This window comes from Sciurus carolinensis, chromosome 14 (genome assembly GCF_902686445.1).
Source record: "Sciurus carolinensis chromosome 14, mSciCar1.2, whole genome shotgun sequence".
Classification (NCBI taxonomy): domain Eukaryota; kingdom Metazoa; phylum Chordata; class Mammalia; order Rodentia; family Sciuridae; genus Sciurus; species Sciurus carolinensis.
Window position 1 is genome coordinate 75,530,391 of NC_062226.1, and position 18,931 is coordinate 75,549,321.

Here is an 18,931-nt window from a genome sequence, read left to right on the forward strand (position 1 = left end):
ACTATGCAGTCTGTTTTCCTTCGCAAGTTCCTAAAACCAGCCTAGCTATGTCTTCTTATTTGTCCTAATTCTCTTGTCTCAGTGTGAACCTCCTGCCCTGGCAGGTAGGGTATGGGACACATCTCTGAGTTCAACATTTGCCCAGAAATAAAAAACTTGAGCACTCAGATGTTCAAACTTGAAACAAACAAAAAGAAACATGAGACATAAAGCTCTTTGAGGGCAAAGATATGCTCTGTTCACTTCTGCATCTCTTCATTCATGCAGTGTAGAAAAAGCACTTAATAAATATCTGCTGAATAAAATTGAAAAATGAACACCTCACTCTTCCAATCATAAATCAAAGTTAATTGTCACATTGTATTCAAGCAATCCTGGTGACCCTGCCCAGCAGTTCATCTTCTGAAAATGTTATTCTCTAGATTTTTCTAAAAAATCTAAGTTAAAGAAAGAAAGAAAAAAAAAAAAAGCACACCACAGAAATTTGAAATCAGAATGTATTTGCCTTCAGGTTCCATCCTAGGTAATAAGTAGTTGGTCAATAAACTGATGCCTGTGATTTGACCCTTGGACAGGCAAACTGCCTTTTTCTACAGTTGAATAATACAGCACTGAAGTAAGTACCAATTTTATGGATTCATAAAATAGGATAGAAGTATTAACATTTTATCTTCCCTCATTGCCAATCAAGAAATCACCCAAATTTCCCACCTTCCACCATTCCAGACCCAAGTAAAAGGAATATAGATGAACCCTTGTAGCAACTCAAAGTTTAAAAAAAAATCAGACAAAATCACTGCAAACAAAACCCTTGATTTTCTACCCACTGTGCAATAGTCTCCCTGAAGTATAACCTAAGAATGAAGGAGTATATATTTGAAAAGCGGGCTCAGAAGCAAGATATCTAATGTAAAAACTAAAGATAAGCTGAAAATTTTCAAACCCAGGAGGTTTGCTGCTGGCAGATTGGAACATGTTATAATAAGAAAGGAAAGGCAGGGGGAGAGGGGAAAGGATTCCCAACCCTTCATCTGCTTGTGTGCCAAGCTCATACTTGTTTTAAGGTAGGGCAACCCCACCTAGTGTGCAAGAGGCACAACTGAGCCCTCCAGAATGCCATACAGAGCACCTTCCAGAGATCCTTCACTTCGGGTATCAGAAACTGATGATGTGTTTTCAAGCCAGATTAAAGCCATCAGAACTGCATACTGGAAGGAAGCAAATACCTGCAAAACAGGTTTTCAGTCTGAAAGCAGGTATTTCCTCATAAGATCCAATGCAGAGTAGTGGTTCAGCCTGTAATATTACACAGAGAGCTCTGGAAAAGGAAGTGGCATAAAAGAGGTTGACCTAATCAACTCTATGACTGACAGCACCCCGGAGTTCAAGGGAAGGGGAACCCTTTTTTAATAATTTCCAGTTTTATATATCCTTGAAAAAAAAAAAAAAGACAGGCATTTGTTTTAGATTTCCCTTCTTTCTTTTCATTTTGGAGGAACCCAAAATGCCCAGACATCACATATATTACTGTCAATCCTCAATTGCAACTAGATTTCACCAGGATACTAACTTTTTACTGGTTAGTTGGTGCAGAAGTGTGTTCTGATCTGTGCAAATACTCCCTTATTCCATTGTTTCCCTGTTGTTACTAGTCAAAGCGCTGTGCTGCTGAATAGGATAGAGGAGGAAGTCAAATAATTATAGATGTCTTAATGCATATATATATACACAAACACACACACACACACACACACACACACACACACAAGAACAATCTGTGGGTGAGGAGATGAATAGCAGTGGGGGGCAGAGTCTGCACACATAGTGAAAATAAATTAAATTCATCCCCCTGGTTCTTTAGTGCACCATACTCTGCTCCAAGGGTTCCTAGTGAGCAGCTAAAGCTGTGAGGTATCAAGAAACAGTATTTCCAGCTAACTTGTCCAAGTGTCTTCATGTGGAACCTGAGGATGGAGAATGCAAAACATCGATCGGGACGGGTCAACTTCCTGGAGAATCCATTCATCATATACCAGTGAGGCCTTGGTGCAGGGGCAGGCAAGTCCCAGGGAGGCCCACAGTGTGAAGCCATCCTGACCAAGGTTCTGATGTAATCAGTGTTGCATCATGAATCTTTGTCACCAAAGAGTTCATGGCAGCAAGGTTGAGGGCCATCATCTTCTCGCTTCTCTCCCTTTTAGAGTCGTGTATGATCTTCTGGGGAATTTCTATTCCTTTCTCTTGCTGGAGTCCCCTCAGCTGGTTCTATTTTCCTTTCAAATCCAAAGTTGGAATTTATTGTTCCAGGGGAATAGTCGTTTCTTTTCAAATCTGCAAGGAAGACAAGACAGTTCTAGGAGATCCCAAGAACACGCTGATCCTGCAGATAGACTCGACCTAAGGCTCTGCCAAGTGTTCAGGGAGGGTTCTACTTCCCCAGGTCATGATCCAACCCACCAAACCCCAGTCCTCCTCCAACCAAGTCCCCACCCCCACCCGAATGCCCATGTGTAACTTTAACTCCCTTGCTGTGGGAAGCACCGGACACAGTGGTAGTGAAGGAGAGATTTGGTTGTTGGATTTCATCTACAGTGCCCCATAAGGTATAACCTGGCCAGAGTTAAGAAAGAGAAACAGCACTGTCACTGTTGAATCCTGGGCAGGGTAAGGGAGGTCAGCCAAAATGGTGAACTCCAGATTTCAGGGGTCAGCTTTCTGCAGCAAAATTGTACCTCAGGTTCAGCACTACCTACAGAAGTTTTATCCAATTATCAGATGCTATGTTTCCTGAGTCCTCCCTCTTCCATTTGAAAAAGGAAATTGAAAAAAAAAAAAAAAAACACTCATAGGGGTCATCTTTGGGAAAGGATATGGAGGAAAATGAACTTTAAATGTGTGTGTAACTTTTTGTGGTGTGCTAACTAAATTTGGTAGCCTTAAATGTGTACTTCCAGGGAGTTAGGCATGTCACTCAGTGGTAGAGCATAGGTTTAGTGTGTATGAGTCCCCGAGTTCCAGCCTTAGCACCAAAGGGGAAAAATGATTCTTTTGCATTTTTTAATGTTAAATGGGGGTTCTCTGGTTATAACTAATATAGATTTTAATAATCATCAACATCTATTGAACATATACATATATTAATTCAATCCTAACACCAACTTTGAAACAGGTACTGTTAACCCACGTCTCTGGAGAGGATACTGAACCCAAAGTTCATATAGCTAGTTAAAAAGCAGAACTGGCACGTAAGCCCAAACTTCCAGGCTTTAGATCCCAGACTCTTTAACACTGTCCTAAACGGCCTCTCTACAAATAAATAAGTGTGAAAAGTAAAACAGAAAAGTCAATTCTAATCTTGTTTTCCAGATTAAACTTTTTAAAAAACCATATCACCAAACTTCTGAGTAAAGATATTTCTTATGTCCACTTAAATATTGGTTTAAAACTAAGGTTTAGAAGGGAAACATAGATTACATCTAAAGATGGAGAAATTATTGAATCACTTACTTAAAAACCACCAGTGTATTTAAACAATGATCTCAACCTTAATGGTTCAGAGCAGCTAACTGGGTTCAGGAACTGGAAGTAGTACACAATGACTTGAGTCTCTCTGGCTCCTGGCTGATTAGATGTAGTGCTTGTGTCTTCAAGAATGGAGACTGCCCTGTCCAGGGTGCAATGAATCAGGCTGGGGATGGGCCAGGGCCTGAGGACATGCAGCTAAAGAGTCCGACTCCAGCTTGCAATCATGGGATGACTCAAGTGTTTTTCAGCTCCTGCCTCCCATAGGGCCCTTCGTGGGAGACTCTGATAACTCTCAGCCTGGACTGCTTGTGACCAGAGAGGAGGCTAAAGGGCTGGGCACTGATCTCTCTGCCAGTCTGGTGTGTGACTTGTGAGACAGAGTCCTGGGCAGCTATGAGAATTTGGGCTCTCCCCTTGTTGACTGCTCCATTTTGACCTTCACAACCAACATATGCACCATGACCCCCAACCCTGGCTGACACTACATTTCTACTGGAACTTGAGATCAGCTCCAAATCCCAGTTTTTTGCTAAGTCTTACCCACAAAACTTCCCCCTCCCATTACACTGAAAATTTATACCTGCTTCATTCCTGGTTACAATGGATAATACTCTTACTGATTTCCAATTCAGGGTACGATATATATTTTTAATAGATGGGATCTGACTACCTTGCCCAGGCTGTTCTTGGGCTCCAATAAACCTCCTGCTTTCGTCTCCCAAGTAACTGGTACTACAGGCTTATGCCACCACAGGCAGCTAAGGGTCTGATTTTTGATACGGCAGGAAGGGTTACTTAGCTTAAAATATGTGAAAGTCCAGTGTCAGAACAAGTTTGATGTGACCTAAGAAAAAGGGTGAGCCAGCTGAGGCAGATATGAAGCTCCCCTCCCGAGACAAAATTAAAGAATACAATGGAGCTGGGATGCCAGTTTGGAGGGCAGAGACCTCCAGCTGTTTGCTTTTATATCAGGCATATTTTCCATGGTGACTGTTTTGGTTTCAGAGAAGCTATGCCATATTACCTAACTGGATTTTTTTTTTTTTAAAAATCACAATATGTGTTTCATGTGGTGGGATTTTGAGCTGGGGTTATAGATCAGTGCTAATGCATTTGCCTTGCAAATGCAAGGCCATGGTTTGATCCCCAGCACTGCAAAAACTAAATAAAGTGACAAGTTTTTATTGTGAGAAGCACAATTTAATTGACAGTTGTTGTTTCCCTCTAGATCCCACCCTCCCCAAAGTCCAATGGCAAAATAGAATAGAATCGAAATGCTATAGGCACCAGGGTGGGAGCAAGCTGGAATCAGAAGGGCAGGGCAGGGCCCATTTTAAGTCAATGGAACTTTTCCCTGGGAGTGACTGTGACAAGCACTGGGCCCCATGTTGTTTTATCACATTTTGGCAGAACCTAAAGTAAATCCCTGTCCTTTTAATCCCTTTGGAGTCTTGAAAATTTTGCAGTCAGAAAGTCAGGCTCTGCGAATGACTGTGAATGAGATAAAAATGTGATTAAGATTTTCTACTCGATCCCAGGTTACAATGGATGTTGTTCTATGAGAGATTTACTTAGAGAAAAATAGAATTGTTTGTGGCATACCCGGGAGTTTGAGCTTCCGGCAACAGGAGTTGCAACGATGTTTTGCAATGAAGCTTCTAATTGCATCTTCCCCTAAATTGGCTGGTCCAAACACCATTCCTCTTGATCTAGAGGAAATATCAGAATATCAATTAGATCATGGCTAAGAAAAAGGAGCACAACTAGGATTCTCTAAGATACCGAACAGTATCCCATAGTAACCCAGTAACTTGAAGGAGCCAACAAAGAACAGAGCACTTTGGGGAAGCAACAATGTTAGGTTTGCAAATTTAAAATTCAAATGCACTTAAATCTTTGTACCCAACTCCAAGACCTACTGTGAAACTCATTTCCACGCTAATCTGATAGAAGAGTGAATTTTCTATGTACCACATTAAAACAAAATACAGTGAAACCCTTTTTAATGCATATGGGGTGAGAGAATGACATTCATTACCAAATGTTCCAGTAAAATATCGAAAGGTAAGGTATAAAGTAAATTTGCTATTAGAACACACCTTCTAAAATGATGCATATATATCATCGCAAACCCAAATACTTTTCTCAAAATAACCTTCCTTAAAAATAAATACCTGACTGAACCCTAGAGACAGTATTTATGGCTTTTTCAAAAGTCACTTTTTAAGCTGCGAACTGCTGTAACTGGGCTCTTTATAGGACAAAAAAACTACTATTAGACAATGTGCATATGGAAGTAAACCAGGTACGCTCAACAAATAGAATCGGTATATGTAAGGCACATTTTTAATATTCTAACATTGTAATAGATCCCTGACAGATTCTAGGACTGTGTTCATCCATTATCATATCACCTATAACCATTATTCTTCAGATCGTGGCATTCCACACACCATGGAACACAGCACACCAGAAACACTTCCAAAGAAACTTTATGAAAGCTAATATTTTATTTTAATGACATGCAGAGTGGAAACAGCACATTTAAAAATCTGAACTCAATTACCGCTCTTAAATACCACGTCTTAAGAAAAAAGCAAAGCAAACTATCACAAAAGGAAACAATAAACTTCGCTTCTAAGGAATGTGGTTTTTCAAAAGGGACATGGTGTAAAAATGGACTTTTTTCCATCCAAGTATTGAAACATTTATCTCAATTTCCACTTCCTTTTGGCAGAAGAACAGTAGCTGCTCTGAAGATGTGCCAAGCTCAGAACGAGGGCTGATGTCAGTTTGATCTCAGATTGCCTCTTTGCTCTGTGGTGAGTAGGTGGAGGAAATCTCTTGGGAAGACAGAGTGGAAAGACACTCAGGATTAACTTTCCTGGTCACTCAATTGCTCTTACAAAGTACAGCTCTGGTGGTGTTCACCGGGCTGCATAAGCTGCCTCTTGTTAGCTATGGCTCCCTTTCAGCCCATCTGGTAAGGCACCACTTCAATAAGATAGAACTGAAGATGGCAAAAAAGAAAAGGTCGAATAGCTCAGTATTTAGACCAGAACTCCACAATCCCAATATAGTGAAAAATAAAGGCATTAGTTTGTCATTAACAACAAAGAATCCCTTTCCATAGTCTCTCCGGCATGTCACTTGTTTGCCTTCCATACCTGCCATTTCTTCCCTCCCAGAAAAGAATGAAAACCTCCAACTGAGAAATAAGATTGATTCTCAGATAAAGCTCCAAACTAAATCAGTTTCCCCTATGAGCTATGTGAAAGCCAAGACAAAAGAATCAAAATTACTCCAAAATGAATACATCAGGGATTTGACCACTCCCCCCATGCAGCAGAGGGTAAAGGACTGTGGGCACATTCATTTGCATCTACACCCTACAGCAAGCCCAGGACCTTGCAGTCCAGATAATCAGGTTAAGTGGGGGGGGGGGGGGGGATGCAAGTAGCTGTTTTCCAGATTTTTCACAACATAGGAAAAGCAGGTGGTCGCTTGGTTCCACACGCGAGGAAACGCTAATTAGTGCCATCTATACATAGATTTACTAAAGAACATCTCATCATTTCATGCTTGTCAAATGCCCAAAACCATCAAGGCTATAATCTAAAAAGATATAAACCCAAACTACCAATAAAACAGGCAGAAGATTAGAGAAAGTTGAGACAATAGGCATGAGAAACATTATTAGAATGTATACCACAAAACACCTTCTCTTTGGATAGCGGGTTATTTCCTTAAATTGACTCCTTTTCCTTATAGGCAAGTTATTGTTGTATCTTCCCTGAGACTCAGTTTTATCATTTGCAAACTGGGACTGAAAATGCTTTACTTCCAATGTTGTTGCAAAGGCTAAAATAAATAACATATGTGAAAGTGTTGGCTTAAATTGGAGCTTCTCAAACTTTAATTCACATCAAATCACTGGAAGAGCTTGTCAAAATGCAGATTCTGATTCAATAGGTCTAGGAGATTCCTGCCACATTGCACTTGTAATAATCTCCCATGAAGCTGCTCTTATTGGTCCTAGGTCCATGCTTTGTGTAGCAAGGGTTTCTGACACAGAAGTGCTTTGTTGAACTAATTAGATGTCATTCTCATTGAACTAATGAGTCATGAGAAAATAGGACTCTTTGTTACTGTCACCAGGAAGACTAACTGCACTCAATATTGGGTGATCCCACAAAAACAGGCAGGTTATGGTGATGACATCCCATCAGTTTCCAGAGTTCTCATCATCAAGTCATAAAAGGTAAGGTTGTCATAAGACAGAAAATTTTCAAATTCTCAACTCTGGTTGCCCACAGAATCACATGGGGAACTTTAAAAAAATATGGACATAAGGGCCCTATCTTCAGAGATTCTAATTAGATGGCAATCATGGGCATCTTTTTTTCTTTTTAATTCCCCAAGAGACCTTAATAAAAACTGAAACCCATTGTCCATAGTGCACAACTAAATACTTAACTCTTGAGTGGGATAATAGAATCTTGGAATACTAAAAATATGGAATATTCAGGTCATATTAAGTGATATATGCCAAGGTCAGAATTTAATGAATGATAGAGAATATATATACTAGGTTCATCACACATGCAAAAACTCCTCATTGCAAAATTATGAAGACTGCATAGAACAAAGTTCCTACTATAAACCCAGGGCTCATAGGGCTACTGAAGAAATAATATTCTTAGCTAAAATCACTTTAGTTCCATAGTCAAATAAATTGACTTTCCATAGTCAAATAAATATCATGGGAATTAGATGATGCATATGAGCAATATGATCACCTTACCCTCTCTAGCTCACCTAATCCAATTAAATATCTAGCATACATTTAGGCCTTTGAATAAAAGCCTATTAATGGGATCATATATAGATTCAGTCAAATTGTTCAGTAAAATAACAGAGCATTAAAGCAGTGCATACCTATAATATGAGTTCTAGGGGAGGGAAAGTAAAAACGTCAGATGTTATTGTATAAAGACTGCCCACATGTGTAGTTTTATAGTTTTTTTTCTACCATCCTGGAACCACATATAGATACTTAAGATGACTAAGAAGTAAAAATGTTAAATGCCAGCAGTTCTCAAAGTGTGGTCTATGGACCAGCAGCATCAGAGTCACCTGGGAACTTGTTAGATGTGCAGATTATTTGGCCCCACCCCCAACCTACTGAATCAGAAACTCTGGAGGTGGAGCCCAGCAATCTGCGCTTTAACAAGTTTTCCTGGTGATCATGATGCAAACTCACGTTTGAGAACCATTGTTGTCTGCCATATTGATCAGTCCTCAATCGGCACCATCACTTCTTTTAACTCCACCTTTAACAGAAGAACACAACCTCAGATCCTTTAGTGTCAAGTCTTCCAAAAAAACCTGCTGATGGGTCAAAATGCCCTTGCGAATTCAAAGGACAGGCAGATAACTCCTCCCTCTATATAACTTTGGCTCTAAATTAAGCCAGACAATCTCATGCTTGTTATTTACACCCCATTGTTTTGACCTCTCATAGCTTTGCTGTTACTGAATAGCACACTTATGTCCTCATTTTATAAGCATGTGATGGAAGATGCTCCCATGATAAGACGCAACGATTTCACTGTGAAGACAACAAAGGCAATTGTGCTTCTCATAGGACACTGTTTCACATCAAAGCCAGAACAAGCTAAACTTACGCACATTTCTCTTGTGTTTGGGACACTAGGAAACTCATTTGCAACAAAATTCTGACTACTATATAATTTCCATTTATATATACTAACCCAACTCCAGATTTAATAATTTTATTTCCGTATTTTCTTTTTTTCTTTAAGTTGTCAATGAACCTTTATTTATTTATTTATATGTGGTGCTGAGAATCAAACCCAGTGCCTCATGCATATTAGGCAAGTGCTTTACCACTAAGCCACAACTCCAATCCTCCATATTTTCTTTTTGCCCACATTTTCTAATCTAAATTCTTACTGTTTTAGAAAGCTGCTTCAAAATCTTTCTAGGATCTAGGCAACAAGCATGTAAGTTTATAAATTATTTTAAAAGCCATTTACCATTTAAACAGTATGCAGTGTACACACATGTATCAAAACATTGCGTAGTCCCTATTAATATGTACAACTTTTACATTTTTATGTAAGGGTTAAAGAAAAAAATTTTTTTTAAATGTACAAGTTAAAGCAATTTTCTAAATGATAACACATAAATTAACTTACTGTTTGTCTTCAGGTTTTATAACAGATGGATCTGTCAAATTTTCTCCAACACCTCAAAAGAAGAAACAAAATTCACTTAGCAAATGGAGATTTCACTTTCTTATAAGTTCGAGAAAATAATAATCAAGTCCTAACTTCTTTTTTATAATCTTACAATCACTGTGTAGTAAATTAAACATCATATGAATTAAATGTATTATAAAAATGAATACATTTCTAAAATGTATTCAGGAATGTTTGGAAATTTTAGTGAAGGCACTTTTTCCCACAATCCCCTCTGTTACAATAAATGGGTAGACCACGAATGAATGTTTTAGTGGTGTGTTTACAGTTACTGATAGTGGCATCTGCCATTAATTTACCACTTGTGCACACTAGACATTCTAGTTTTATTTTCTCTAATTCTCAGCAATCATAAGAGAAAGATATTAGAAAGAGCATTTTACATTTGAACCTCATTTCATCAATGAGTACATTGATGTTCAAAGAGATTAAGCAATTTGTCAAAGGTCTCTTGGTCCATTCGTGGTCATAACAAGATTAAAGCTGACTTTAGCCCTTTGATGGAGCAGAGGCTGTACTTGCAAAACCTCATAGTACCTTGCACCTTGCTGAGCACTGATGGAGTCCATCTAAGGGGACTGTTATTCAGTGGGAGGAACACAGGTTTGCCTCAGCTGTAATCTAATGTATACATGTACACCCCACACACACACACACACCATTTACAGACAGGAGAATGAAACAACAAGAAGTTGTTGATCGGTACTGGTTCTATCTCTGTGTTCACTTAAGAAAATGCTTTGAGGTGTGTTCTTAGGCTATGAGCACTTTTCTGAATGTATGAGTCTTCAATACAATTTACTTGTTACAAGGTGACACCAAAGCCTGAACAGATAACATAGGTATAATTTAAAGCAAAAATGTGTTAAAAAAAAAAAAAAACAGGAATGAATGCCCAAAGTGAATCTCATAAAACTCAAGTGGTGAGGAGGCTGATTTCCAATGGTGGTGACAATGCAGGCAACTGGACAGATAAATGGGCACCACCCACCAGTGTCTGAGATCATTCTCCAACCAACTCCAGTTCTCCGTTCGAAAGAGATTAACTTTGTGGGAAGACTATTTAAAACTTATGTGAACTTTACAACATTGGTATGTATTTGCACTTCGTGGAAGAAACTCATGTTTTCTAACCACTATTTAAAAAAATTTTTTTCTGTGTTCTGTATACCTTACAATATGTTAAACCTTCCACAATAAAATATAATCCTTATAGCCTTTTCTCCTAAAATCTGACTTCCCCAAGAAAATGACAGAACAAGTTAAACCTTGGAATAGCAGTGTTCAAATTTTTCTGTGCCATGCCCCTCTCTGTCAGTCTGGTGAAGGTAAGGGACCCCATTCTCAGAATAATGTTTCACATGATTTAAATATGTAGGATTATAAAGGAAACCAAAGATAATGAAATGCAGTTATCAAAATCTTTTTAAATTGCTATACTGCAATACATGTGCTTCTTTATGAGTACATTAAACAGGATTATCCTGTATCTATTAACTACTATAACATCCCACATGTGACAAATACTAACAATATTTTTTAGATAATCTGGCAACTTTGTAACACACTATCTTAATATCTGTAATTTCTATTGTAAACACAAGTACTGCTAATATCACTGTGGTATGTGGTCTATTATAATTGAAGAAAATGACAAGTTTCAGTTACAGGTTAGTGCAAATGAAGTATAATTTGTTTTCTCATCACAATCCTCACACCCTCTGAATTCCACCCAGGAGCGCGAGGAACTACTGGCCTAGAAATTTCACACTGATTTTTAATTGGGAAAGAGAAAGTAAGGTTGAAACACAAGCTCAAAGGAAATATGCAAAACTTGGCTCTACTCATCCCTTATCCTTTCTAAAGAAAGTCACAGAAAGAGTCTGGTCTCTTCTTCGTGGTCTTCTCACCACTTCTATAAGAAGGAACCGCCTAGAGAGACGCTGCTTTTCTAACCATGAATTAAGTAACCAGCATGACAGGCAGAAGATATGCCAAGTACCACCAGTAGAAAGGCTAACCACTACTAATCTTTTACTCGTTTGATTGCAGACTTAACATCCAGCCTGAAGTTTACAGCAATGATGAAAACTTAGGCTGATATCTAAGTAAAGTGTGAATTTAAGCTAGGAAGACACACCATAGCTGAAGAGGTTAACAGCAATTTGGAAAAAAACGGAGTTCTGTAGGAAAAAGAAAAAAAAAAAAAAAAACAGTCCATCAAAATCACTTCAGCCCCTGTTTAAATCTTGTTGCTTATCAGAGACACAGAAGTCAAAGAACTCATAGCTCTAACACTTTCCAGTAGGGGGGACCTGGGGACCTTCCTTAATTTCTCTGAAGCTCAGTTTTGTCATCTGAAAGTGGGACATAATGGGCCTTATCTTAATGAGAGTATTAAATTCACAATAGTACACACACTGTTTAGCAAATTATCTGACTCATACGAAGCTAACATATATTAGCTGTTATTTTTAGCATATTTATTCTATCAAGGATCTCTTGTAAAATTAAATTTTATATTTCTGCCACTTAAGAAAATGCTTTGAGATGTGTTCTGGGGCTATGAGCACTGATAATCCTAGTTCCATAAAGTACTACATTTCCTAATAAACACAACACCTTAGAAGAATGAGGATAAAGAGTATCCACAAAACCAATCTGACAGTTCAAAGCTTAACTACTGAATACATATTCGGGGGCCCACCAATGGAAGATGGGCCTTCTGATATGTGAAAGAGAGAGACCATCCAAAGCACCAATGACGCAGAGCCACCTGCATGCACACAGTCACACCAGCCACCACTCTGTCTCTCCCAGCTCCACAAGAAGAATTCACATGCAAAACTGCCATCATGACCCCCCAGCACATATATTCTCTGAACATGTGCAAGACATGTGAAAATGAGGTATTTTAACACCTAAAAGTCCCAAAGGCATCTCTCTGCTGACTTTAACAGAATAAATGACCATATTCAGGTAATATAAGAAAACTCAGAAATTTGCATTCTGATCTCAACCAACTTTGGATCCATCGCTTATCTTCTACATCTGTACAAAGAAGTTACTTTCTTCGTTGCCCCACAATTTATGATGATGATGTGGATGTTGACTTATTCTGGAAACAACTTTGTTGAATAAGAAATTAATACTGTATCTCCAAAAGTCCTTTGAGAAATGTAATGAGCTATGCACCACAAAAAAACAATGCTGTGCACCACTGTAATTCGAAATACAATTGTTTTTAATTTCCACTGCTGGGAATTAAACATCGGATTTCAAGTATAATGATGATGATTCAGAACCTCACATGCAGGGTTTTTAAGTGGAAAAAGACCGGAAAACTTCAGTATAATTACAAGTGATGTGAAATTGGTCACACCTCTTCTTAGAGCTCAGCTTCTTGGCCTGGTGTGGCAATTTCTGGGTTAATGACTGGGACCCCCTTGGAAGAAAGTTAAGAGAACAAAGAAGGGACTGAGAGAATTAACTGCCTGTTTCCCATGCTTTCTTCTCCTTAATGCAGTAGGGAGCAGAGACCTAAGTTGGGGTCTCCCTGAAGTAGCACCAGGACCCCACCACTGATGATTAACCTCCATTTTAAAGACCCTTGCAGAAACTGAGATAACAGCAATAACTTACATCTATTGAGGGCTTACTTCATGCAAAGAACTAGACTCAACTGAACTCCTCAGCAGCCTAATAACTTAAGTTCATAATATTATATTTCCCATTTAGAAAAGCGGCAGGTTGAACTCGAGGCCACTCCTGGAATCTTGCAACAAATTCGTGGTAGAGTCAGAAGTTAGACTCTGGCATTGCAACTTCAAAGCTCCTCCTCCCAATGACTGCCACCCAGCTTTGTATCTTCCACTCCCACCTCCCAGGCAATGTAGCTCATCTCTCCAAAGACCAGAAACACAAAAAAATTAGATACAATACAAAACCAAAAGAACAAACCATTATGAGATTTTAAAAACACATTCTGTTTTGCCTTTCCAACCAGGTTTGGATTAAATATGATAAAGCACATGAGCTCTTAGCCAAATACCTGGCACAAAATAAGTACTTAGTAAAAGTTAGCAAGCAGTAGTAGTAGTAAAACTGCTTATAATTACTGGTATAGGACTTGTGTTCTTCCTAAATTCAGAACTAACCAATTAACCAGAACTCTCTGATAAGCATCTCAAATTTCATTGTGCTCATTCTGTGATGTCCACTCTTCCCTTCTTTGAAGGTCAATGTTTTGACATAGTTTATTTGGAGTGGTTTATTTTTGCAACTGACATAATTGCTCAGTAAAAGAATAAACTTAATTCCCTTTTCCCCCCAAGACTATCAGCAAAGCATTTGTTCTGTTTAATGTCACTTTGAATTACTAAGAGACATAAAAATCCCCAAACATAAACATCATTAAACAAAAACCTACTCAAGTGGAATACAAAATGCACTAAAGAGTCATCATTAATTCCTTAAAGTTTTTCTTTGGTTGTTTTTGTTTGCTTGTTTGTTTCTGTTTTTGTTTCAGAATCAACTCCACCCAAAACTCAAAGCACAAACAGTCAAGTACAGATGAAAATAATCAACCTTTCCCAAACTTGAGTCACAAAAACAGTTGCCTTGGGCAGCCACACTCTGAGTTTATACGGATCCAATTCTTGCTGGTTTAAAAAGCTGAATCATGTTGGTCATTTTAATTTGTTTAGATTGGTTCCTAAAATATTGTGTTTGAGTGTTAGAAACATAATCCAACCTTGTGAACAGCAGAAATCTCAAAGGTCAGAAGTACATATTTGTAATTTAAAAAGTGCATATACATCCTTAAGCATGAGACACCAATTTCAAAGTGACTTTGAGGTCTTACTGGACATTACTCAAGATTCCCCAGGACTACTCATCTCAACATTCCCCAGACTTCAAGCCTGGCTTTCAGCATAGAATGCCAAAACTGGAAAGCTAGAAAAGTCAAAGAGGACAAAAAAAAAAAAAAAAGGTGCAAGTGGTTTAAGTGAGCCATAAGATGGTTACGTCCTCTAGGTAAGAAGCTCTTAAAGAAATAAAAAGAACGGTGAAAAGAAAAGAACACGAATGGTCAACCCAGCTTAATCTGCATCCTGGCTTCTTTGTAAGTAGCTGTGCAACCTTGGGCAAGTTATTTAAACTTTCTGGGCCTAAATTCCCCATAATATCTACCTCGAGGTGCTGCTTCTAGGATTAAATGATATAACTTCTATGACAGTTTCGGGGCTAAATCCCTTATTTAAAACCAAAGCCCTAGTCAGTGAGCCCAAGGACTAAACTTTGACCTTAATACATATTTTGTTCTGTCCCTGCAAGGAAAGTCTGCTGGAGATACTCTGTTTGTGCTTCAGGATTAGAAGTCACATGTGAGGTGTTGATAGTGAGGAGATGTGCTGATCAAAGGTTTCCATTAAATAAGAGTGCAGTGCGTTGCCTCTCTCAGGCTGAGTGTGTTCTTTCGTGAACTGTCATATCAAGCGACAGAGCAAAAAGAGCAAGCTAAACCACAAATTGCTAAGGCAATAAACTCAAAATGCCCAGAATTTAAACTTCCCTATGTGTGCAAATGCATGCCTAAGTTTTATGATGAACATAAGACCAAGACAAGGACATAAAACTGGAAAAATTCATACAAAAATCATTCCACATTTAGTTCAAAATTTCAGATGTCTTTAAATTTTAAGCAGCTAATTATCTGCCTACATTTCCCCCTCTAAGTAGGAAACAACAAAGTATTCATGATCACCACCAGCCAATGTCTCCACCTCCCTTCAAAGCAGGTTAGAGCAACCCCAGACATTGCCCAACCTGGTTCTTTGCAAGATCTCTTTGAACTTTGCCTCATGCTTATTGTATCAAGTCCTGTGTCATCAATCACCTTGCAGATCTAAAACCAGCAGCTCTCCCCGAGTATACTCATACGTCCAGTGAGAGAAGGCCAACATGAGCTCCTCCAGGGTGTTGCTGGGGGCGATTTCATCTCCATTGTTGTTGTTGTACTTCCGGAACTCCCCTGTCATGTACTTCTCGATGGTCAACCATTGGTTGGCTGAGTGGCAGTAGATTAAGAAAACTTCTAGGAACCTATGAAGGGAAAAAGAGGCCATGATCCCCTAGAAGATAGCAAAAGCAGGAGAGCTCACCTAAGACTGACCAATGCAGCCTATGGGAACTTGTCCTTGCCCTTCCTAGGAAGGGAAGGAATGGAACACAAAGACAAGGAGAATTTTTCCCCTTTACTTGCCTTCCTTCTATTTGAGAAAACTTTCCAACCCTTTTATAAGCCCCCGACCCAATTTTTTTTTTTTTTTTTTTTTTTTTTTTTTGGTACCTGGGATTGAACCCAGGGGCACTCAATCACTGAGCCACATCCACAGCCCTTTTAATTTTTTATTTTAAGACAGGGTCTCACTAAGTTGCTTAGGGCCTTACTAAGTTGCTGAGGCTGGCTTTGAACTTTGCAATCCTCCTGCCTCAGCCTCCCAAGTTACTGGGATTACAGGCGTGTGCCACTGTACTGGCTAGACCCAACTTATCTTGTCACACTCTATGACATTCGTTGTTAAGTAAAACAATAAAGTTTTACCCTAAGTCCTCAGCACCAAGTTATGAAGTGTCTTGATGAATTAATGCAATTCTCTGAAAACACTCAAGTAAAAGTAACCAGAGTTCAACCTACAAAGTTCCTAATTTCTTTAAGATACCCAGGGAGAAATTGTGCTTAAAATAGAGATGTTTTTCTGCCATACTGATCCTGTACATTAGTAACACACCCAGGATCTGCCTCTTTTGCATAATTGAAATGGTGGCGATGGCATCTACCTGAACTTCTTTTTTTCCATTCCCATAAATTCAGTGATTTAAGCTAAGGTATCTCTGGGACATCTAATTATCTTTTTCCAGTCTATATAACTATGGAAGAACCCAAAAAATAAGGCCATGGGAGACTTTCCCATGGGTCTGATATTTCTCATAACTAATGGGCTGAGAAAAGATTAATTGGAGTTCCTACTGAAAATGAAGGGCCATTTTGCCAAGATATCCTTACCTTGGTGTGTAGGGAATGGTTTGTGGTTTCACTTGGTTGAAGGTATAGATTAGTTTCTGAGCAGCTCTTTGTTGTTGAATTTCCTACAAAATAAGAAGCATTGATACTGTGTGTGTATATATATCACATATATTTACTGACACCTATGAATTGATGATCACAAAATTACTAGAGGTTCCCCAAATGTGATTTTTAAACTTATTTAGCTCCCAACACTCCCTCAAAAGTGAAAGTCCTACAAAACAAAAGTAACAAAACTCACCGCCTTCAAAATAACACTAGATTTCCTTCAGATTAAAGATGGTGGTGTAACCGGGCCTCCTTTCTTTGCCCTGTCCCTCTGGGCTCTGAGTCTCTGAACTTCAGACTTACCCTGAGGCAAAGATGAAGCACTGTACTCTCCTGGAAGATCTTATGCCACGTCTGCACCACCTCAGGGAGAAAAGACTTCACAACAAAAACGTGCCCCGGTTTGAGAACGTCATCCTCTGACCATGTGCTGATGACTCGCATGGCCTTGCGGAGACCCCCGTCCAGCTCCTCCTGGGACAACACCTGGATCATGGCAGCTCTCCCATGCTGGGACCAAGAGGACATGCTCTTATCAAGGTTCAGAGGGGAGCTCTCCTCCAGCCTGTAGATGGTGACTTCTTCTCCCGCTGCAAAGAGAAGTGAAGGCCAGGGGTTCAGTGAAGTCATCAGGTCTGGGACAGGGTGCATCCTTGATATCAGCTCCAAATCAATTCAGCTGTTCCCATGATCAGAGGAGAACGGGACTAGCTGGGACTAGAGCAGAATAAGGACATGGATCATGCTAGTGTCCAGTAAAGGTGGAGAGGGAAGAAGGGAAAGAGTATCAGATGACACCTAAGAATTAAGTTATTCTTATTGTAGACTATAACTGGACAAAACAATATCAAGGGCTGGGGAGATAGCTCAGTTGGTAAAGTGCTTGCCTTGCAAGCACAGGGCCCTGGGTTCAATCCCCAGCACCACCACCAAAAAAAAAAAAAAAAACAATATCAAAATAGTATGGAAATGCTTTCTTTATTAAACTCAAATATTTTTAAAGAGATAGTTTAACTTAGAGTTATTCATTATCATCCCTAAAAGAGCTTTATTAGGCCTGTTTCTCTAATTACCCTCCCCATGATTTATTAATATTAAAAATGTATGTTTATGCACTCTCTCTCTCTCTCTCTCTCTATATATATATATATATACATACATATATATACACACACATAAATATTAATTATATATCATATACATAATGTGATTTTTACAAGAAGAATAAGGGATGGCCCTTCTGGTTTTCTCCCTTGGAGATGTTATTAAATCACTGAGAATGAAGTTGGAGTCAGATAGTTCCAGGGTCATACCCACAGCTTATTCCTCTTTCCTTAGTGCTTTTAAACAAGTTATTTAAAGCCTTGATTTTTCTCATCAGTAAAATGGGAATGAAAATAATGTTTGGGGTTGTTGCCAAGATTAAAAACATTGAGGGCCGGGGCTGGGGCTTAGTGGTAGAGAGCTTGCCTAGCATGTATGAGACCCTGGGTTTGATCCTCAGCACCACATTAAATTAATTAATTAATTAATTAATTAATAAAATAAAGGTATTGTGTCCATCTACAAAAAAAAAAAAATTTTTTAAACATTGACATGGTTGAAGTTGGATACAAATTCAACCTCAAAGAATTTTAGACATAAAATGGTATTTAACAGCTGCACAGTTTCCATTTTTCAGCTATTGAACAGGGAGCAATTCTTACTGAACCTGGACTCCTCAACACAGTGTTAATGCTTCATAACAGATGTAACAGAATCCTGATAGACTTTCCAATAAGGTTGTATCATTTTTCTTCTTAGATCTTTGCTTTAAATGTTTGTAACTTTGTTTTCTATTCTTTGTTTCTTGTGAGCACTGCACTGGTTTACCTAGAAAGGAATCCATTCCCTCACTTTCATATCCAATTCCTTACCAGTAAACACATCTAGGGAATGCTTAGTAACTCGTTTTCAAAAATTCATTCTTGGTGCCCAGACAGAT

At 38.8% G+C, this 18,931-nt stretch overlaps 1 protein-coding gene across 6 annotated transcripts in view; it reads right to left on the reverse strand.

The window, feature by feature from the left end:
* Window positions 1-479: 479 nt before the first annotated feature.
* Window positions 480-18,931, reverse strand: part of Trpm6 (transient receptor potential cation channel subfamily M member 6) — a 150,298-nt gene continuing 131,846 nt past the window's right edge. For 3 of the 6 annotated variants that reach the window (XM_047525125.1, XM_047525123.1, XM_047525124.1), the window contains 6 exons: window positions 17,251-17,537; window positions 16,879-16,961; window positions 15,709-15,914; window positions 9,747-9,798; window positions 5,128-5,234; window positions 480-2,331 (listed from right to left, as the gene is read on the reverse strand). In XM_047525125.1, the coding sequence (XP_047381081.1) occupies window positions 2,198-2,331; window positions 5,128-5,234; window positions 9,747-9,798; window positions 15,709-15,914; window positions 16,879-16,961; window positions 17,251-17,537 (869 nt within the window). In that variant the 3' untranslated portion in view covers window positions 480-2,197. Of the gene's footprint in view, window positions 2,332-5,127; window positions 5,235-7,258; window positions 7,387-8,788; window positions 8,859-9,746; window positions 9,799-15,708; window positions 15,915-16,878; window positions 16,962-17,250; window positions 17,538-18,931 lie in introns of those variants that run through there. The other 3 variants (XR_007105008.1, XR_007105006.1, XR_007105007.1) reach the window with 3 other exon arrangements.